Source organism: Pyxicephalus adspersus, chromosome 4 (assembly GCF_032062135.1).
Source record: "Pyxicephalus adspersus chromosome 4, UCB_Pads_2.0, whole genome shotgun sequence".
Classification (NCBI taxonomy): domain Eukaryota; kingdom Metazoa; phylum Chordata; class Amphibia; order Anura; family Pyxicephalidae; genus Pyxicephalus; species Pyxicephalus adspersus.
In genome coordinates this window covers 109672043-109695357 of record NC_092861.1, presented here as the reverse complement: position 1 = coordinate 109695357, position 23315 = coordinate 109672043, and the positions used below count along the sequence as shown (strand labels likewise).

The window sequence follows — 23315 nt, the reverse complement described above, 5'->3', positions numbered from 1 at the left end:
TGAACTGACCTAAATTGGATGGGTAGCCCAAATATTCCAGTGTACAGAACCTTACTGTATAAGCTTTGTATGCTCTGTATGATTAATGAGCAGATACATTCCTAACTTTTTATAACAATTTTGTTAAACTTGGCTTTTATTGTTGTTTTGTTACTGTGGTTTTGTTGATATTCTATCCAAACTCCTATGTAGCTTCTTTTGTATGCCCTACATAAATACAACACCTTTATATAGCAGAAATGCATGTTAAATTGTGTGTATTATTGTAATGTTTCTATTTGTTCAGTGTGTTGCAGTGGACAGCTGATCATATCACACATGCAATTGTGGTGCACTTTGCTGCCATTGCATTTCTTTTTCATCCCCTTAATGACGATCAGGGCACATTTAAGATGTATAGCACATGTGGGAGTGCTATATTCCAAGCATGCAGTTGCTGGCCATACTCGCTGTAATCTTCTAAATATTGTCTGTGTGATAGTTTTTGTAATCCAAAACCAGATTAATTAAAGCAGCCTACCAGAATTCCTGCATAAATTTATAGCAAAACTAGTAGTATGTTACCTTTTAACGGTTTCATATTTTCCATGATCAGAGCTTTATGAAAGTGATTATATTGCATTATGAAAGTGATTAAATATTAGTAAATACTTAAAAATTGCCCTATGTATGAAAGGATTTACTGTAGTCCTTGTATCTAGTGATCAGTATTCACCTAAATTAGTGTAATATTTGCCTATTTTACAGTTACAATTGTTTCTCTTTTAACCATTGCAACTTTGTTTTCAAATGAACATGGATTTGTTTGTCACATGAGCAGGGGCTAACATGTAGCATTTTTGACATAAGCTCTCTGACTGGTTGGTTGAGCATGAAACTGGTGGCAGATCTGATTTTGTATGCTTTACAGGTCTTCTTTTTTTGTTGTTTTGCTTTCCCTTAAATACACATAGGTTTTTCCACATACTGCTAAAAACCAATGATTAGTGGCTCAATTACATATTGTAACATCTTAGTTTTAGGTTCACATATTTATTGTGTCTTTTGGGGTTTTAATTTTCTCTGCATTTGCCTTTTAAGTATAACGATGGTGTGATTTTTTTTTTTTTTCATTGTCAGTGATTCATTCGGACATCCCAGGGCACCTGAAGATCATCTAAAGTAGCTCCATCACTGATAGTTTTTTTTTTTTTTTTTTTAAACTAAGTAAAAAAAAAAAATACCTTGGCTCTGTGGTTGCATAAGAACTACATTAGGAATTCACTTCAGGTTTTAGATTTCTTGACAGAAGAATAGTTGATTCCTATTGTGTCTCACACTAAACAGTTTAAATGAAAGCCATGTGTTCTGCTTAAACAGGTACAGCTTACAGAAGCCTCATTCATTCTTGTAGCAACTCTGACCTTTTCATTTTATTTTGCAAGTAGAACCATCCCGCAGTGATTACTGTAAATTCATTTGACAATTTTTTTTTCTTTTTTACCTTCACTATTAGTATAACACCTACGCCTCTTGGTGAAGGAAAAAGCACAGTTACGATCGGACTGGTACAAGCACTCACTGCACATAAAAATGTAAATTCTTTTGCATGCTTAAGACAACCTTCACAAGGGCCTACTTTTGGAGTTAAAGGTAAGTTTAGATATGTTTTATTTTCAATAAATCTAAAAGTGCCTAAAAAGCATTTGTTTTGGTAAATATATTCTTGCAGGTAAATGTCTTTACATTTTAGCACAGATAACTTGTCTTCTAAAATAAAACCTCCACCCATATACAGTATGTAATGCTTTACAAGGCTATATTGTAAATGCCTAGAAGTTTTGTTCATTAGGAAACTAAACCCAACTTATTTTCAGAAGAAGTTGGGTACCATTTTTGGCTCTGTTTAGATCAGCAGATGCCATAGCATGGAACATGTGGGTAGGCACTTCAGGCCCTGGAACCAACCAGGAACACTATGTATAATGACCATGATCAACATAGGCATGCTTTGAATTACTAATCACAAAAAATTTTATCTGCTTTCTGCTGAAGTCACTATGATGATACTACCATTAGGGTTTTGTACAAAACAATGTCATGCATGTAAATGTCCTATAGCAGCAGTCACTAACCGGTTGTATGCGAGAAAGTTTTGGTGGTCCGGGGCTCCAGCTGGGACAGGAAAAGGACCCCGTTGGGGGGGGCGCTGCGGCGGTGCACCGACCAGAGCAGCGGGACCACGTCCCTTTGTACAAATCCCAGGCTCAAGGAAGTGGGCAAGCTGTGTTGCTGGACACAAACTGCCACACACTCCCATTGCAGGCTCAGATCTGTGCTTTGATACGCAAAGAGAAACAACTGCAGAGTTTGTCCTGGGTCATTAAAGAGTTGCAAGACCTTGCAGAGAGAAGATTTCTTCTGCAAGTCATGCAAACCCCCCCCCCCCCCCCAAGCATCTGACCTGCACAGAAGGGAGCAGGGAAGCCCGGTTCGTATCTAGGAGTCGTCCAATGTCCTTAACCCAGGGACTACCTGTCTATGGTTCCAGTAGTTGGGTATTTACAAGTTAAAAGCTTTTTGTTTTTGTATCAGATCCTGTACACAGGATTCTATGTGGAAAATACCAATTGGTGCTTAAATTGACTAATCCATGTTTCATGTTTTTCTTATCTAATCTTATCTAATCCAGATGAGTATATATGCAAAGTTAACCTTTTTACCTATGACTTTGTAGTTACCAATAAGGTTTCCCTCCTTTCATTGCCTTTCCATATATTTTGTATATAACAGTTTTGTGATCACCTTAGGTGTGTTAAGGCTACAATTGCATGTAATAGGAACCACATTCAGAAAAAGCCCTCTGTCAACATACTCTTTGACAGTTTTGTTGTCCATATGCACATGTTTCTCAAACTGAACTGAAGGCAGCACTTTTTGTTGTATAATTTATTTGTAAAATTTACTTAAGTCTTTCTGATGCATAGGAGGTCCATTTATAAATGTTTTCACCTTTTCATACATCGAATTCAATTAGAAAAATGTATAAATGAGTAAAAGTTTATTTGGCACATTTTCTAATGAAATCTTATTTTGATAAATGTGTACATTTCGATAAAATTTGGGTGAAAATATTTACAAATTGACCCTATTGTATAAACATGCATAGTTTGTTGTTTTTGTTTTTTTATTAGTGTTCTGTTTGTCCTATATTATAGGTGGTGCAGCGGGAGGCGGTTATGCTCAAGTTATTCCTATGGAAGAGGTAAATACAATAACAGGCAGAGTGTTTCAGAGTGTTTGTCCACATGCTGAATGCTAGTCACGTGAAAGTCAGACCGATTCAAAGGCTTCAACAATAAATGTCACTGACCCAGAACACATGCAGTATTTTTAATGTTTCTCACTGCATGCTTGTTCTATACGAGCAGCAAAAACTATGGAATTACCTTTTCTTTACCAGGTTTTTTTATTGAAATTGTTTGTAAGAATACATAAATTATCTCTATAAAAGAGGTAAGAGATGGGTTTGTTCTCTCTTACCTATTTATGTATGCTTGAGCCAACTCTCGTGAAATGGTATAAAGAATGAGGTTTGAGGCTCAAAAATGCAAAATATTTTGTGTTTATACAATATTGATTCATACATAATTAAAAAATACAATCCTTATGATGTTCACATTCACAAGGTTGGGATAACTAAACTATACAATAAATTAAAAATTAAATGATCAAAGGTATGCGTCACATGACGCATTTCGCCAAACCCCCCCCCCCGGGGGTTTGATGCTGGGAGGGCTCTACGGTCTATGCGTGATTTATAAGAGATACCAACAACAAATACAGTTCAAACAATCAAAAATAATGTAAAAATTATACAAACATCCAAAATTTCTTGATAAGCAGGTAAGTATGACTATGAAAAATTATTTAAAACATAATAGCACATACTATTGAATTTTAGAATGAATAGTATTGGTGCCATATATTTATGTATTATAAGTTCATAATTTAGTATCCGATATGCCAAGTTAAAAATGGATCATGTATACTCATTATATATCTTGCATTGTCAGTTTTGTGAAAAAAGTACTTATGTTTGAAGTGACAGGTAATGGTTACAAAACCAGAAGGAAGTGTTAAAGTGGTATAACAAGATCACTGAAATAGTTCAGGTTGTAGTTGGTGCTCATAAAGGAATCAATATCATAATGTTATATTCAGTCTAGGCAAACTACTTAATATTAAATATTCAAATTGTATATGTGTATATATATCTTTATAATACATACCACTATAATACATACAATGCGAGTATTTGTATCAATTAGCAGGTAATTATATACCGTTGGAGAGGAACTAAATCTACAGGTTCCAATTTAGATGCATGCTTTAGAATCTGTTCTGAGGAGTAGGGCTGGTATGTACAGCGATAGTCCCCATCTAAATAAAGATAATGTAAATAGCCATATGTCAGTATGGTTATAGGTGCAGTAATAGTAATCTCATGCAAAGAATTGTGATAGAGTTAAGGGAAAGACTTATGGGAAGAGAAATGCCTGCCAGAGAGATGCAGGATTAGGAATCCGAGTGAGAGTAGGTGGTGGTCTGTCTCACCACTGAAATGTCACTTGTTTATGACGTCTAATACAGCCTAAGGGCTTTTTGTTTGTCTTAGCCTGCCTAATAAAGGCATGGCTTCCACATTTCAGGATGGCCACGTGGCCTTTGATGGTCTTTTCAAAGTCTAAGGGACAGGCTGCTGCACTTACTGTTGACATACTACAGGTATCTTACAGAACAGAAGATACAAAATTAAAATGAATCCTTTGTAAAAAAAAAAAGCACATTGTAAGAGACCTGGCATGTTGCATTTTACATCGCTAACCTTTGATGTGTTCTGTGGACTAAAGAACCATTTCAAATTTTTGTTGGTAATTGCATTATGATCTTTACGCTATATCTTAGATCAGAAAGTTTAATAAATCAGAAATGATGTATTTTGTTTTTTATTAACTAAATTTTGTTTATTTGTAAAGGAGCATGGCTTAGACAATGGAATGTCTGCAAAACTGTAAAGGAGAACTGTGCGCATTGTCTTGCTCATTGTAAATTGGTCTTTTCTTCAAAGCCTATGTTTGATGTCTTCTGTTTAACATGTGAATTGAGGTTGTCCGTACTAACGCCTCGCAGGTTTTAATACTTATAGCCATAGTGCCTTGCATTTCAGGTGTCAATGTATGGTTGCTGAGACCCTTTTGGCTTGGCAGCAATTGCAAATGGCAGGTTCTTACCACAACACCTTAGATGCTGAGCACCTAATTTGAGAAAATTGAAATGGTGTGCGGTCATTCTAAAAAAGTGTATTTAAATACCACTTCATGTAAAAAATTGCAGTTCTTGTCTATTCTAACAGTTGATGATAATTCAGTGTCCCCATGTATATTGACTGACATTTCTTTTTTTTCAGTTTAACTTGCACTTGACTGGTGACATTCATGCTATTTCAGCAGCCAATAATTTGCTGGCAGCTGCCATAGATGCCAGGATTCTGCATGAGAACACTCAGTCAGATAAGGTGAGTGGTTCTTTATTGGTTTGAGCTACAGCTATTACCACTTATCCTTATTAGCTTGTGCTTTGTCGGAATAATATATTACATATTCCAGTGCTCAGCCCAGAATTTTTTTTAAGCTGGGTGAGAAGAAATTTTAGGCGGGTGGCAGCCCCTGTATTATGACCCAACTGTTCTGTAACCACCCAAAAACAGCCGGGTGGTTACTTAAATGTGCCGGGTGGTGCGCCCAGCTAAAAGGGGCTGGGGAGAACACTGTATTCATGTAAGACTTTATTTTGTATGCACTGTTTATTTCCTGAAGTTTTACATGCACTTCTATTTTTCAGGCCTTATATAACAGACTTGTTCCTTCTATTAATGGAGTCCGAAATTTTTCTCCAATCCAAATTGCACGTTTAAAGGTTAGTTGGCAACAAATTTACCTTTTAAAATCGTTAATGACCTAAACATGGAATGTATGTATATACTATAAAATAAAATGAAGAAAATAAATTTGCTTTAAAATAGATTTCAGTGGTAAATTTTTAGGATGTAAAAATATTCCAAGCATAAGAATTCCACTCCAGCCAAGTGTGTGTGGTTTGTTTTATATAAATTAGATTTTTAGAATAGAATGTTCTATTTCTAAATCTCTCACCTGGACCGGAAGTTGTGTGTGATGACCATTCTGACAGTGATTTTAAACTTTCCCCACTATGACAGAAATGGTTCTTATGGAGGCATTCCCCCTCACTTTATGTTCTATAAATCTTCTAGGACACTGACTGAAATAAAACTAACTGAAGTTCTAGCACACGCATAAACTATCCCAAATGTAAATTTGTTTTGGCAGGAGCATTTTTGCAATATTATTGCTGCTGCCCTCCTTTCAAAAATTCAGAAGTAGTTTTTTGTCTCTTGTAACTATTTTTGTACAAATATTTGGGCTTCCCACAAGATAGCTCCCAAACCTAAGCTGCAATGCTTACCATATTCATATCTTCAGACATGTGCTTATGTTTTCTGTATCTTGTAATTGTACTAATAGTGTGTGCTTAGATGTGCTTGTCATACAGAACAGGTCACACGCAGCTTTGATACATCATAGTGGAAATGAGGCTGATATTTTCTTTATATACTATCGGTGCTTTCAGTTTGTGTGATATAAAATACATAGAATAAGAGATAACAATCCTGTGGACAAAGTTGTTTAGTGATTGTGGTTGAGTGCTATATAATGAAAGCATTATGGGCTTTACAGTTTTAATCATACCTCTAGAGAGTAGCTAGCCAATCCAGACTCCATATGTCTGGACCAAGTTCCATGACTTTTCACCCTGTTTTCTCATTAATCAAATGCTAAATATTTCTAAGTCATGTGCAACATAGTTTACATATTAAAGGACCTAGCTGACTGTACTTTTCAGTATCTGCATAAAACTAGCATTGCTGACACAAAATAATTACCAGCCACTAGGTGGCAGTGGATTCATTGCCAACACAATGACTGCACCCTACCTTTTAGGACAGGACAATGGGTGTGTTGCATGATGCCTGGCAGTTGATTTAACTGGGGATTTAAACAGCAAAATATTTTTGTGGAATGGTTTAAATTATTCCAGCATCTTGATCTCCCTAACCTATATTTGACAAATGTTACATACTTTTAAAATGCAATTTTCATTGTAACAATCGCATTTGTAGGCTTATATTGGCTTTGCTAGTTCTGTTAGTAGTTTGTAACTGCTGGTAAAAATACTGTACCGTCACATTTATCTAATGGTAGTAATTCTGTATCTAGGACAATGAAGAGAGCTTAGCTGTTTTTTTTTCTTTTGGTTTCCCTTGGTTAAGAAGGATGTCAAAAGCCTTTCTGTGACCGCATAGCCCCATTATACTGGCAACTTGGGTAGGCTGTCTGGATCTTTAAATATATATCCAATTTCTGTAGCTTACAATTATAGGAGTTGGGCAGAAGCTTCAGAAAAATGATTGAATTGTCAGTGTGAAATGCAAATACCCACTAAAAGTCCCCCCCACACCTAGTCATACTGCCTGTTGATCCATCACAGGATGTCTTATTGGACTATAGGAAGACACTTTGCTGAAATTATCATAGAATAATGCATGATGGTGCAGGGCTCATAGAGCACTTGGGAATACATTAAAATTATGTTATATACCACTGTGTGTCTGCTTGTATCTCTGGAACTCTGATGGAAACGTCTGATCTTGTGTCCATCCTGAACATTTTTAACCTGAAAATGTGTTAACGGAAAGCACCCAGATTTCCAAGACAGTCAAAACAGTGACTATGAAGAATACCAAAGAAAATAGAGCAATGCTGCAATGGAGTCTGGCAGACCTTAGTCTACTACTGAATAATGACTTTTCGATAGGCTGGCCCTAAACCTGGCTCTCATGCTACTACACAACTTTGAGCCAGTTAAGGGAAATCTGTTCTGAAGGTATTAGGAGGGGCCTTCTTTGCATAGTACCTGAGAACTGTTGCCTAGTGAAGCTGATCTACTGATTTACTTTTTTAATAGGCAGCATATTAAAATAAAAAAATGGATGTGCAATTTTTGGCAAGGGAGTTCGTGTTTGATGTAGCACATATTTGTGTGTTTGTTCAGCTTTGAAATTTGAATTTGCCCATGTTGGCTCCAGTTTAATCCCCCTTCTTCCCAGTTATTGTTATATGCACATTTTTTTTTTTTTACTTTTTCAGTCCAGTTGTGTGACTCTTCAAAAGGTGGATGAGTGCTACAAAAAAGACCAACACTACCCAAATAATGAGGTTCTGTTCCTCTGTTGGTTATGAGCCTAGTTTGGCTTGCTGACACATTAGTTCTAGATGTCCTTTGCTTACAATAAGTGGGATTGATTGATCCAAAAGAGGACTGATACTGAATAATAGGCGTGTGAGTCAGCAGGGCAGTAAATGAGTTATATATGAAGACATCTACCAGTATGGCAGTTGTTACATTCTTCTTCATTCCTTTTTTTGTTCGTACTTGTTAAACATTTTACCTATAGATAGTTTTGGGTTTTAATGATTCTGCCCCTTTAAACTCATATTAGCTTGAATTAAAGAGTTAAAAAACTGACCGGTAATTGTCTAATATTTTGAGTGCCTTTGTTTTGACATCTGGAAATTGTTAAAAAGGGGGGTTACAATTCATTAGAAAGATTTTTACTCATAAGAGGATTATTAATCACCAGCAGGCTGGAAGTTGAAGCTTTTCCTGTGATGTGCCACTCTCTCTAATCCTAGAAAAATACCTCTGGCACAGAATCCAACTGACTCCATGTGTGAGGTGCACTCTTTCTGTCTTTTTCTGTGAACCACACATTGCTAGGAATTTGTTGATTTTACCTAGTGAACTTTGCTGCAAAGGGAATACTAGAAATTCACAAGAGTTTTCATTTCACCAGGTTCATTGTTTGGTACTAGGGGATTCTAGAATAATATGCATTAACCTTTGGCTCCACACCCATCTGATTTTCAACGGTGCGAGAAAACCTAAACTGCGCAAAAAGATTTCGATTAGACACTTCTTTTTCTCGCTTAAGCAGAATTGACAAAGGTTTGGCTTTTTTCTGTAAGATTTTAGGGACATATATGTGGTGTTTGTTTGTTTGTGAGCTTTGATGTTTGTCAACCTAGTCTTTTAATAACCTGATTGATATTTCACCAAAATGTAAAAAACTAAATTATTTTGGCTGTTCTGTTTTTATTTTTAAAAAGTAAGTAAAGGGGTTGTGAGATGTAAATTGGACATGCAATGTAAATGGCATTAGAGAACCCATTTGTTTTGGTTGCAATGAAATGCATTAACTAGCCCTTTTGAAGGTCTTATTGCAACGAACTGGTAAACAAAGATCAAGTGTCTGACGCTATATAACAACTATATAACAATATCAAAGGGAAGTGTTTAAAGAGGCATTTGATGCGCATATACTTCAAGTTAAACCAGAACGCAGATGAGGCAATGGACACTGTGTGTGTGTGTGTGGTGGGGGTACCTGTGGTATTGGCCTCACCTGCCCCCGAATCTCCTTGGCATCTCCTGCCCTGTGGACAAGGCTGTCAAACTAAAAGCTAAACTCTGCAGACTACACTGGAAGAGCACCGATCTTCCAGTGTACCGATCTTCCAGTGTTATCAGCCAGGCTCTACAGGCACGTGTACACACGTTCAATGATTGCAGTGTTCCACCTAGAATTTTTTTTTAAGCTGGGTGGGGAGAAATTGTAGGTGAATGGAAGCCCCTGTATCCGTGACCCAACTATTCAGTAACCACCGAAAAACAGCTGCATGATTGCTGAAAAGTGCCTGGTGGTGCACCCAGCTAAAAGGGGTTGGGGAGAATAGTGAATTGTCTGAATGATGCATGATTTACTCTATGGAGAGGGGAATGGGGAGTACGACAGAGCCCTCTCCCCTTCACTTCCAAAATGATCATTCGTGGATCCACCAGGATGGATCCAAGGACGAAGAGCCCTGTACACACGCCAGGTTCTTGTCCGATATTGGTACTGAGGTGATTATCGGACGAGAATCATCTGATGTGTGTATGTAGCCTTAGTGTGAGAGCTGTGCAGAATCTGTGTAATACTGATAAACCTAGCACAAATCAATGGCTGTTAAATTGAAAGTTGTGATTACACTGGGAAAGCCCCTATGCTCTTGTATTTTGCTATTGGTGTGACAATCCAGTCCGGTTTTTCACTTTTAATTTAAAACTTTAATTTAAAACTGTAGTAGCTTTGATTCATAGATTGCGGTTACTTGTATAAAAAAACTTATTTGCCTTTGATGCTAAAAGACCATGAAGCTGATACTGGGTTTGATAAAAGCAGCGGTAACTTTCTGAAAATAGACCTGCCTTTTTAATAGTAGGGGAAATAGGAAATATATATTTTGGGAGGTAGAGTGTGGGGTATTGAAGAACAAGCTGGAGTTGGATGAACTGTACATTTTTATTCTTTGTTTTGTTAGAGAATAGGTATTAATAAGACAGATCCTGGATCATTGACTACAGAAGAGATCAGCAGATTTGTACGCTTGGATATTGACCCTTCTACAATAACATGGCAGAGAGGTAAAGTAGTAAAACAATGGTGTATTTGGAAGTGTGTATATCTGTGTATAAAATATTGAGTGTGTACCTCTCAAGTTTGGACTGGTCTCCCATTCAGTGCTTTTGCTGAAAACAAAGTGTTTTTGTGTTAGATTCTTTCCACATTATTAACATTCTCTAAATCTGCTTCAGTAGGTTGCCACCTAAAAAGGTTTTCAACAGTTTTAAGGTACTGGGCACTTTTTTTTTACCTTACAACATGGGCCAACTCTTTCCCAACCTTTATTGGTTGGGTGATTATTAAGGCCAGATCATCTCATGCACCACTCACTCCCCTCTGTGGTCAAATATGGCCTAATTCTAACAGCTGTGCTGGTTAAGAATGCCCTGAATTTTGAAAAAATCACTAACATTGTCACTGGCAAAGCACCCTATACCATCACATCACTACCTACATGCTTCATGGTAGGGAACCACACATCTTTGGTTTTCCCCAAAGCTATGCCCTTCCTACCTACTTGTCCTCTGCTAAACTGGTTATGGTGTTTCAAGCAGTATAACAATCATTTCAAAATGGTATATACAGAAACATTTGCTGAACTTTTAGATGGGGAGCAACTCTTAAATAGGAGTTTAACACCTTAATGCTCAGTGTGAAGAAAGAAAAGGATTTTCCCTCCCCCTGAGAAAATAGGTATTTGTTACTCTGTTTTCCTACTCCCATGCAGTACTATAGTTAGGTCCATGAACATTTGGACAGAGACCCTTTTTTTTTTTAATTTTGGTTCTGTACATTACCACAATTAAGCAGAAAAGGCCTGGAGTTGATTTGAGGGGGGATGTGGAGGATTTTGCTTTGAACAGACAACATATGGTCAAAGGAGCTCTCCATGCAGGTGAAACAAGCCATCCTTAAGCTGCAAAACAGAAAAAACTCATCCGAGAAATTTCTACAATATTAGGAGTTTGACGTTCCAACTGAGCTGCATGGTACCTAGGATATAAACACACTTCCCACTACAGGACATTGGGACCACAAGCCACCCTAATGGAGTCTGCTTCTGACAGTTTGGTTGGAAACGTGTGAGTGGCCCACTTGAGGTCATCTTCTAGAGCTTTGGCAGTATTTTTCTTGTTCCTCCTTTACAAACTCAGATACTGGTCTTGCTTCAGGGTTGTTGCTCCTCTACAGCCCTGTCAAGCTGTCCTTGTGTAAAGGCCCATCTCCTGGTATCTTCTCCACACTCTTTTTAAGACTGTCCTGGGGGACGCAGCAAATGTATTTGAGAATGAGTCATCCTGGTGGATGTGGACTACCTGTGCAACCAGTTGGCTGCAGGTACTGCCTCATGCATGTGGTACAGTAGTTACAAGGGCATTTGCAAATTGCAAGGCTGATCAGAGTGAGGAGAAGGAAAGGTGTGTGCAAAAAATTTCACAATTACTTGAGTTTTCCCTTAATGTGTGGGTTCCTAGGGTTTCTAAGTTTTAACCAAACCTTCCTCCAGACATACTGTCAACACATAACTGACATTTCTAACTTTCTACTAAAACCCTTTACTATCATTTGTTGGTATTTTTCCAAGCGTTTAATGCCTTTAATGTTCTGAAACGCATACAAAACCCAGCTGGTATTCACATTGAGGATGAAACATTTGAAATGTAACTCCTAAACGCCTAAGTGTATTTTTAAAACTAAAAGGAATTATAACTAATGAAGCACTTGATAAATTCAGTATTTAAAGACCATGTTCAACTAATACCATATAAGAACTTGAGTTGTATGCTAGATATTTAAAGCAGTCTTTGTCTGTGCTTTTCTTGTTTTTGAAATATTGAACTTAGACTTGTTCTGAGTAAAAAAAATCCATTTTACATATATTGTGGTATATAAATGGTAGTGTCTAACAGCAGGTTTACATATCCATTATTTTGTCCTGCATAGCTGCCTTTCTATCACTGCCAAGATGTACAGGAAGAAGATTTTAAATAGGTTGAAAGATATATTTTTTCCAGTTCCTATAGGATGATTTTTCTGTCCAGAATTATTGTTGACAAGGTTGATGTCCTGATGGTTACAGGTTCATGAGGGAACTTTGAGGGCAGAAAGTTATTCACTTCTTGCAGCAATAGTACATTAAAGTGAATTAGCGGATTGTTGATTCACAACCCTACAAGAACAGACTTCAAAAGATCACCATATATGACTGGTTCTAGGATTCCATATGTGCATTCATATATGTGAATATATCACATTAGTGTTATACTAAGTCTTCATACTGAGGGAAATTCAATCTTGCTCTCAGGATCCCAACACAAAGAAATGTGGATATCTGGTAACATGTAAAGTTTACTATTAGATTTAGTGCTCATAAAATGTATCAGAAGCAAACATCTACTAGTTATCTACTAAAACCTAGGGCACTATGGATCAATGTTTGATTGATTTTTTCTTTACCCCCACTGATAGTTAACACACTTGCCAATAAGTGCTGTTTACTTTCTATTCACCTTCATACCTCTTATACTCCCACAGATGCATGAGTGTTAACTCCTGCTAACCACAAATGGGTTTGTGTTGACAAACTTTGGGTGATGACTTGATTATGCAAAGCAGTGGGACTTTTATTAGTAGGCAGTTTAATATATCTTCTATTATAGCAATGTATGCTCATTACCTATGCGTTGTTTTTGTATTAATATCTGTATTCATCTTTTGTAATATACTTGTCCTATTATACTTTTACAGTTGTTGATACAAATGACAGATTCCTCAGAAAAATCACGGTTGGACAAGCAAACACAGAAAAGGGTTTTTCTCGCCAGGTACTACAATAGTGATTAGTTGGTTGTTATATTGGTTTTGTGTAATGTCTAAAAGCAGTGATTTTATAACTGCTTTGTTCTTTTTTTAAAGCTGCTTTGTTTTTGTTTTTTTATTTATTTTATTTGTGGGTTTGTTTTGGTTTTATGCAAGACCTCAGAAATGATGTATAAATTTGTGCTATATAATTGGCATGGGGAAAAAAACATGCAACTTGTTTCTACATAAAGGCATTATTTATTTTATACAAAGAAAAAAAATTGATGTCCCCATTCAGATGGAATTTCTATGATTTGACACCAGAGAGTTCCGCTTTTAGTAAGGGATGTGGGATGTATTGAACATAAGCACATATTCCACAATCCTCTAAGAATGCACGACAAACATATTTTCTCCCAACCACATGCTGCAAATGTTCTCCATATTGCACCTGCATTTAGGAATAAGGACTTCCGTCCTTATTCCTAAAAGTAGCCCTGTGCAATAACAATGTTTCTTTATTACACAACTGCTAGATATATTGACTGGGGTGCCCAAGCAGCATAATGTTCTAATGTACTAAATGTTTGATGAAAGAAGACAAACTGTAACTGACCCACAAACGCTGCCATTCTGTAGCCCTCCCAAAAAGTATAAAAATGGCTAATCCAGACCTGCCAACTTTCCAGAGAGATTTTTAAAAAATATTTGCTGGGCTTCTTGCCACCAAGGAAATTTTTAGGAGTAATAATTTTTACTGATTTTTTTTTTTAATTGAATAAAATTTTACGGTAAAGAATAGTGTAGAATCTGATGTAGTTTCATCTTAGTCCATTCAGTCTCAGTGAAAGGTTTTCCCAATCTTGGTAACTGCATACAGCTGATTTGTTAGGGGGTGTAACAAAAGTGGTGACTAGATGGTTTCCTTTTTTGTTCAGGTTTTAAATATTTCTGATTAAATTGGTACAGTACAGTTGGTTCAGAATATGCAATAGATATTTAGTAAAAAATTTCAAAATGACTCTTTGAGGTGAGATCTGTTTTTCTGCTCAGCATCAAATCATCTCGGACACAAAAGCCATGTGACAATAATAAACTTGGGCAACTTTATAAATCCTTTTTCTAGGCTCAATTTGACATTGCTGTTGCAAGTGAAATTATGGCCATACTTGCCCTAACCAACAGCCTCAGTGACATGAAGGAGAGATTCGGAAGGATGGTCGTAGCTAGTGACAAAAAAGGACAGCCAGTGACAGCAGAAGACTTGGTAAGATTTATTTCTACACGAGACTTTTCACTTATTCATACTTCATCTCTTACTTTTGTTGACACTTGTATTTAGTCTAGCTAATCCTATAATCCTTAAGGGGCAAGGGCATTTTCTAATAGTATTCTTAATGTTTGAGTCCCATGAAAAGCCCTATGGTTACTACCATTGGCCTATCACTAAAAGGTCAACACTTCTAGAAATATTGGCTATTGCAGAGAGTTTGCAGGGTGTAACTAGATCACTGGCAACTGGTAGGCAAATACACACCTCTCTATATATGTACATCATTTCTATGTTCAGTTTTGCACATCATTCCTATGTTCAGTTTTGCATCAGATCTATTTTGTTTATACCTATACCAATCCTTGGGGAAGCCCAGCATTTCATAGTTTATCTATTTTGTGGTGGCTGCATCAGTAAACCTATTAGATACATGTGCACATGTTTGTACTGACTTAACATACTGATTATCACTTTATTATCCCTTTATTGCTGTACCTCTTGTGTTTTGTTTTCTTTGTGCCAGGTTTACCCATAAAATTGTTGTTTTCACAGCATTTGCAATGCTTAAAGTAAAACTGTTGATATCAACCATTAATCACATCCCAATGCTTTGCAGTGGAGTGTTCAGAATGTCGTTCAGTAACCCTTTAAGATGACTTGATGTTTATCGAATGTTCACAGCCTTTTCAATCTTTAATCTTAGACATCTGTGTGAACCTAGCCTCGGGGACATAATTATAATATGTAGATTCTAATACACTATAGCAAAGGCATATAATTAAAAACATGCAAAATGATACTAGATATTTTACTGAGAAAACCGAAATCTACTTGAGCCACTGATCCATCACAGGTGATCCTTTGCAATTGCGGAATGTAATTTTTATTCTTGCCAAATTCTTTTAGTAAATTCTAGATGTTTGGACTGCTGTTTAGGTTGGAGAGTGATTGACAGCTGCCACCTTGCTGTAATAATTACATTAAGTGGATCTGACATGGATTAGTGGCTCAGCAAGCATTTGATATATTACCTCAATATGAAACAGTTTGTTTAATAAATTGTGATCTTTGGTTACATGCATAGGATTTCCTTCTGGTTTTATAATAACAGCACCATATGTGATTCATAAGTCTAATCTGGTTTTTATATTTGAATTTTTAACTGAACAGCATTATGGCCTTCTTTTGGCAAGAGAGGAAAACTAAGTAGATTAGCAGACCACGATGAATAAACACCTCAATGAAGCCATAATGTGGCTTGGTTTCAGTTTCTCTGCATTTTGGGTTTATTGGAGAAAGTCTTCACTGTGGTCTGCTAACTTGCTAATATTTTTTTCAACCTTTGACTAAAATAAATATAATCACCTAAGTATTTATTGCCCAATATGGCCTTATGTATAATTGGCATATAATTTTGTTATATATTCTTGAAAAAGTAAAATGAATCCCTTACATGTTAAAGAACAACTGCATTTACAAAGCATGTTGGGCTTAAGGTGTATCAACCTGAAAAATTTTTTTCAGTAAATACCTTAAATACTAATCTCGTCAGAAATAGTGACCTTTCTATGAGTTAAAACAGCAAAATGAATCTTCGTTTTGTAAATTACTTGTCTAGATATTATACCATGTAATGGAGATTAACTGGGGTAACCTGTGTTACATCCATGGCTAGTTTCATAGACACCATGGAGAAATGACGTGTAGACACAAATTGACAGCAAGACCAAAATAGACAGAAACTTTGTGATCTGAAGATATGTTTATATAAAGTTTACAATTTAAAGGCAGTGTAGTGTTTTCAGAAGAATGTCAACTCTACCAGTCTTAATATTTATCTAGAAAAAAAATAAAACTAATGGATACTTAGGGTTAGGGATATACCTGTGTATCGTTTGTGAACAAGTGCCTGTGCAGAACAAGTCTTCTTACCTATTTTTGATTCCTTTGCTGCAATCCTAAATCCTGGTGTCTCCTTTTCTACACCTATCCCACCATGCATCAGCGTGTTAGAGTGGGGATCTTTCCTGCCCCCTAAAAATCAGCCAATGGAAATGCTCCCTTCTGTGTTTAACAGGGCTTAATGGTTGTTAATGAACCCAGCAGGAAACCATTTTATTGGCTGATGTGGTTGGGGTGAGAATGCTCCCTGCTGTCTAACTTCCCGTTGAATGTTGAATGAGCTGGGTGTGGAAATGAAATTTGAATTCAAGACATTGCATGGGATTGAAGAGCGGGGAAGAAGTCTAAAAGTTGAACTCTTCCACATTCAAAAGTTGCAGGCAGGATTGGTATTGCAGAAGGTACAGCTGGGCAGCTCAGTGTAGGATGCTGGGTATCCTGGCATTGCAAAAAATGGCCCACAGAGCTTTGACTTTAAATTTTTATGGCAATGGCTTGCTGGAAACTTTGGTCTAACTGTCTTGCATTGTGTCTGTGCACTGTGCACGCAATAATTATTTACCACGTATGGTTTTTCATGGGACAATGTCTTTGATTCTCAACTCCGCTGTGGAATGCTTTCTGGGGTAATATTCCAAAATGTTCACTATTCTCAAGTCCAAAGGTGTCATTCACCTCATTCTGGACCTTAAAGCCCTAAGTGTTTACATTAATGTCCAAAAAATCTGATATTGACATAATAAAACATTATTGCCCTAATTACTTGTATCCATTTCTCAAGTGGATCATGCTTCCTCTACTTTGTGGTATGGCCCTTGTGCTACTATTTTGTGTTACTCGCAGGGATGCCAGGATGGACTAAATGGACAGGTATGTATTCATGGACCCACTGAGAGAAATGGTTGATGAAAAAATGGGTTCCAGTGGAAAATTCTCCTGTATAGTTATCCTAATTCCATTGTCTCTTTTAGAAATTTGAATGGGGTTTACATTTTTTAATCCACCTCCAGTAGTCCAGTGAGGGTTGAGATAAGTACTTAGAATGCAACACTACGTTTTCCTACCTATGTTCTTTCACAGAAGGGCTGTTTCTCCTGAGCCAAATGCACTGAAAAAACACCACAGAAATTATGGTATCTGACTCCTTTCAGGGGATTTTTTTACTTTTGATTTATCAGATAACATGGCAGCTGCATTTCTGGACTACTGTTGTCTATACAAAATAAAGCTTGTGCGGAATTTGAATTTGATTGGTATGCTTAAGAAAAAAAGTTGTCATAAGGAGTTTTTAACAAAATATCATGTTAAGTGTTAACACATGTACAACTTGTCAACGGTTGTGATTTTCTGAACATAAAATTAAACTATGCAGCAATTCAGAAAGGTGGAATTTATCAACACAGCCAAATGTTCTGTAGATTCTTTTCATTATACGGAGGCCAGCACTACACTGCCTGTAGTACTGTAAAATGGTGACAAAAGGGTTTATATTTGGAACCTTAAGCATAGGACAATAAAATTTGCCAGATGCAATCAGTCAAATCATTAAAGTGGTATTAGAGGGAAACAAACAAGATATTCAGCATGGATACCTCAGCCGACACCTCAAAATCTATAATCAAATACAATTACATCTTTGAAAGATCCATCCCCTGCAGCTGTAAAATTTTAATTTGGAAAAACCCCAGAATGTAAACATAGAATACATAATGCCTATGTTGGTATAAATGTATGCAGTCACTTTTTTCTTTTGTAGTTTTAGTTTGATGAAAATAAAAATGTGTGTTCTTGGATTTAGAAATGTAAGATACAAAGAAACCCAAATAGTATTCACAAACCCAAAGAGCCTCCTATATGGGGGGAAAAAAAGGTAAACACTCTTTCAATTTAAAGTTTTAGATATTGGAACATAACATTAAATTAAAGCATGAGAATAAATATTTTCTCAAATGAACACTTGGAATCTTACATTGTCATGAAATTACTTTTTATATTAAAAATCTGTAAAAATGCATGGAAAATTAAGTGCCTCCTCACCACTTACATATTATGAATTGAAAGGGTTTGTAGCACCCTGGTGCTGCTAATTAAAAATTGATCATCAGCAAGAGTGACCACATTTTGCTAGTCCAGATCCCACAAACTATTGAATAATGGGGCTGTATTGTTTTTCACACATAGCTTCCCTGTGTTGGCTTCAGACGGATACCCATAAAGTACAACTAAAAGCGTATGAAAAATAAATAAAATCCAGTGCAGTCTGTAACATTATTAACAAAGCAATTTTTTAAATCCCCCCATTAGATTGTATTACCTGTCGATCGGACCCACAAAAAAAAGTATCCAGAGTTCCATTCTCATTTATTTAGGTGGTTTTGTCACCAGGTAATTTATTCCGTTAATAATCATGTTCAGGAGGTCAGAAACAGTATACTTTTCTTTTTAAATGTTTGCATCTATTAATGTAGACAATATAAGACATTACTATTTTTGATAGTAATTTGTTTAATTTTTTTATTTTAGGGCATAACTGGAGCTTTAGCTGTACTGATGAAAGATGCCATAAAGCCAACCTTGATGCAAACATTGGAGGTAAGTATGCTCTAAAACAAAAGGTTTATTTGTTTTTTTTTTTTTGTTTAGTTTTTTTCATTGTAAAGCATGTGATTGGTACTGTCTCTATATAACTTACTCACCTTTTGTAACACCACTGTTGATACGACTAGGTTTAATGCAAAACTAAGGCCTATAAATTGTGTTTGAGGCTGATTTTTTATTGCAGAAGGGGCAGGCAACGTCCCTTCTGAGATAATATAAACATACCTGTCTTATCGCAAGTTTTTATTTAAACTTACCTGTTCTCCTGTCCCTTCTGCAATAAAATCCTGCTCACTATTAATTGTGAAACAAAATTTCCGCCTTAACGCAATTAGCATTTAATGTAGAAGACGGTCAGGTTAACTTAGCACTTCCTTATTCTTGCAACCGCAAGAATAGTTCTGTTATGCTCATAGGTTGGTTCTGTAGAGAAATTGATTCTGTGTTTCACCTTAAAGATTCCTAAAGTTTCAGGAATGTAATGTAATGTTTTTTTTGTTTTTAATATCATACGGAAGCCCCTGATTATAAATGCCCAATCTCAGGCTTACACAGAATGGGAAACCCACAGCCTACTGGGATATGTGACACAAGTATCCCAGGAGGCTGCAGATTTCCACTTCAGTCTTACCACCTCAGTATAAAAAAAAAAAAATCAATTTTGTATAAAAGGTATAGCCACTTTTTTGATAAATGTTAAAAATGTCATGCCTAGAACTTTTCCATGATGGAAAACCTTGTGTATATTATCAAGTTTGTCCTGCTTTTTTTCATAAACTCCTGACATGCAGATAGTTTGCATCACTTGACATTTTCTCCACAGGCTACTATTTGATATACGTATAGCTTCCTGCCTTTGTTCCTGACTGTGTAAGCCTGTAAAGCCAGAAGCTTGGATGCTATGTGGGAATTTTGTGGAGGTTATCGGTTTTCACACTGCTGTAATTGTGGATGGTTCATGTTTTCACAGATGTTGGCTGCAAGAGCCTGCCAGTATTTTGATCTAGGGCTGTGATTATTAACCACATTGAAACATTCCCTTAGATAACTATTTAAATTACTTCATGATAGTGACAGATGGACGTGACATTAAATTGAATAAAATGGTAAAATTAAATGAGATTTAATAGTTTAAGTATAATGTTTCGGTGAATTGAGGTGAATCCCTTAAGTATTTCTACACGATCGGAGGAAATAGGAAGTTAGAGGAAAACCTACCCAACTTCTATAGTTCTTGTATACAATACCACCACTTACGTTGTATGTTCTGTTATTAGGCTTCAAAGAACTTACTTTTTTTTTTTTGTCTATTTTGACACTTGAGAATGGTAAATGTACGTGCTATTAGGCATGTAGTCTAAACTAGTCTGTGTGCTCATGTGGATATACTGTGTACTCATGTGGATATACTGTGTACATTTGTTTTGCTTTAAAAATTAATATGTTTTTAATTCCATTTATAGCATGATTGTGTTAAAAACTTACCAAGAATAGTACAGTTGAGATGCAGTACTACAGAAAAATGTTTCAAAATTGCCAGTTATAGGAGGCTGTTTATTGAGATCTTCTTAAATGTTACATGCCTCTGCCACACAAACTCTCTGGCTTATTTTAGGCTACAGGCGAGAAATCTGTATGTTAAGGTGTCTTTCACTAAATCAGACTATTTAGGCCAGGGAGTTAGAACAGTCAGGTAAGTAGCATTTTCAGAATGAGATTAGTAATGATGGTCCCGTGTTTCTCTCATGATGTTTCTTCTAAAATAAAAAATAAAAAAATCCTTTTGCAGATCTGTTTCCTGGGCATGAATATTTTACCGAGGTCACTTCATTCTAAATTCAAGGTCTTTGAGATTTTACATTATTAGATCTCCTAATACTCTATATTCACCCAAAAATTAAGACAGTTTGAAACATGAAAAATTGACATCTAAAAATCTATGTGCCTTTAACAAGGTCCAAATGGTGGTGACAAGATGACTGGGTCAGAACAACTCTGAAACAGTGGGTCTTGTGGCATGTTCCCATCATACAGTGGTTAGTACCTTTCAAAGGGGGTCCTTTGAAGGACAACTGGTAAACCAGCGACAATGTCATGGGCACCTAAGACTTATTGATGCACCTGGGTTAAAGAAAGGCTGTTGAATAGTGTGTCACAGGTTAGTGCATATGGAGCTGCCTAGCGTAAACCAGCCTATCCTGACCCCAATCCACTTTGTCACAACTAGGTCATTAAACTATTAAAGATACCTGAATTGGTCTAATAGACTAATCCACATTACCCAAGTGAAAAGAAATTTATGTATGCTTTTTACCTTGAAAAGAGATGGGAGCTGGGTTTAAAAGGTAGCGTGTGGAGGTGGCGTAACTACTGCTGCCAAAGCCTTAGTACTAGATACCACAGGACACTGTAACAGGTCTGGTTGAGTCCATGCTTTGATGGGTTAGAGCTGTTTTGTTGCAACAAGGGTGGAGGGGGGAGGGGGGGTTACACAATATTAGACGTTTGGTTGTAATGTTTTGGGTGATTAGTGGCCACCACAAAACAATCTCTAAGTACAAATGTGTGGTATGCAACATGCCTGGCTTAAGTGAACATATAGTTTGTGTGTATACTTTTAATGTATCTGGTGTAACCAGTCGTTTTAAATAGGATATATAACTTTTTTTTTTTTGCAGGGAACACCTGTGTTTGTTCATGCTGGTCCTTTTGCAAACATTGCACATGGCAGTTCTTCAGTTTTAGCAGACAAGATTGCATTAAAGCTAGTGGGAGAAAATGGGTTTGTGGGTAAGTTTAATGCCGACTCTTACACTATGCAGAACTTTTTATTAAATATGTTTTGTCTGTCTTGGAAAGAGAGTTTTTAACCTGGAAAGAATATAACTGTTGGTTTTATTTAATCTTTGGGTAAAAAAAAAAACTATTAAAGCATCTGCTTTTGTTTAAGATGTGTAAAGGAAAGGAGTGCTGCTACCTGCAGAGAAATAGAACTGACTGCAGCATTGTAGCTTACAAGCACCTACTGTGTCTGAAAGGTAGGGATCAGCAATAATTGAAGCTGACTTTATGACCTTACTATTCTACTGGTTCTCAATGTAGCCCTCTTGTGAGCCACCCAGATGTGAGATTGTAAATGGCTGGATAGGCTACTATCATATCATGCTAATGGATACTTGTCCAAGAACAGATAAATACACCCTGATTATTCAAAATATTTTTTTTATCCCAGGAAATCGGAGGCTTGGCTGGTATGCCATTGCTTTTGAAATGCCCCATTAACTGATTTTGCTGCCTGACCAGTCTGCCTTATATTTATTCCTAATATTTACAATATTTTCCAGAGTTTTTACCTGGTACATGTAAAATATTTTATATGTTTGACTAGGTCTTCCAGTCAGTAATTTGTATAGCTCATTCCCCTGTAAGGTTCTATATTATAAACATTCTGACCTCTAAAAAAAAACTATCCCCCTCTCTCCCTATTTTCTAAACTTGGTTAAACAGTAAGTTGACCTTTTCGTGCCCAGTTAAATAAACAGTTTGTCTACTTTTCTAACAGTTTACTGGTTTAAAAGCAATTCATAATCTGAAAGTTTCCTGGGGAAAGAGTATTTTGCCCTTTTTTGGGTGCGTTGGCTTTCTTTTTCAGAACTTTTTTTCCCCTCAGAATGCTTTGTGATTGCCACCCTTTAAAACTAGAGATTTTAAATTTTTGTCACAAATTAGCAAATGAGTACATGAACAGATAAGTTACAAAAAAGCATGCAAAGAATTTGTATAAATACATCCAGTCCTACTGACCTCCTTTTAAAAATGACCTATCATTTTTTTAGCTTACCTGATTAGCTCTCAGTTGTGTCCCTTCATTTCAAAGTCTAAATGCTGTGTTTGTGTGTATATGTATATAAATACATAATTCTAAGTTTTAAATGCTGTAAACAGTGAAGACTCAAATGATGCCCTTACTTTTCCACAAGCTTTGGAATGTAGAGTAGATCTTAAGACCTTATCTTTATTTCATACTTCAGCTGTCTGTTGTACCCCCTTCTTATTTATGGGTTGCATGAAAAGGAGTGTATGTCTCTATTAAAGATACAGTGGAGCGGTAAATGA

At 36.4% G+C, this 23315-nt stretch overlaps 1 protein-coding gene across 1 annotated transcript in view; it reads left to right on the top strand.

The window, feature by feature from the left end:
• The window catches only part of MTHFD1L (methylenetetrahydrofolate dehydrogenase (NADP+ dependent) 1 like), a 116554-nt gene that overhangs the window by 14318 nt on the left and 78921 nt on the right, over window positions 1–23315 (top strand). The window contains exons 12-20 of the mRNA XM_072409272.1: window positions 1496–1632; window positions 3198–3244; window positions 5450–5557; window positions 5884–5958; window positions 10542–10644; window positions 13373–13449; window positions 14553–14693; window positions 19125–19193; window positions 21878–21989. Of these exons, the coding sequence (XP_072265373.1) occupies window positions 1496–1632; window positions 3198–3244; window positions 5450–5557; window positions 5884–5958; window positions 10542–10644; window positions 13373–13449; window positions 14553–14693; window positions 19125–19193; window positions 21878–21989 (869 nt within the window). The remainder of the gene's footprint in view (window positions 1–1495; window positions 1633–3197; window positions 3245–5449; window positions 5558–5883; window positions 5959–10541; window positions 10645–13372; window positions 13450–14552; window positions 14694–19124; window positions 19194–21877; window positions 21990–23315) is intronic.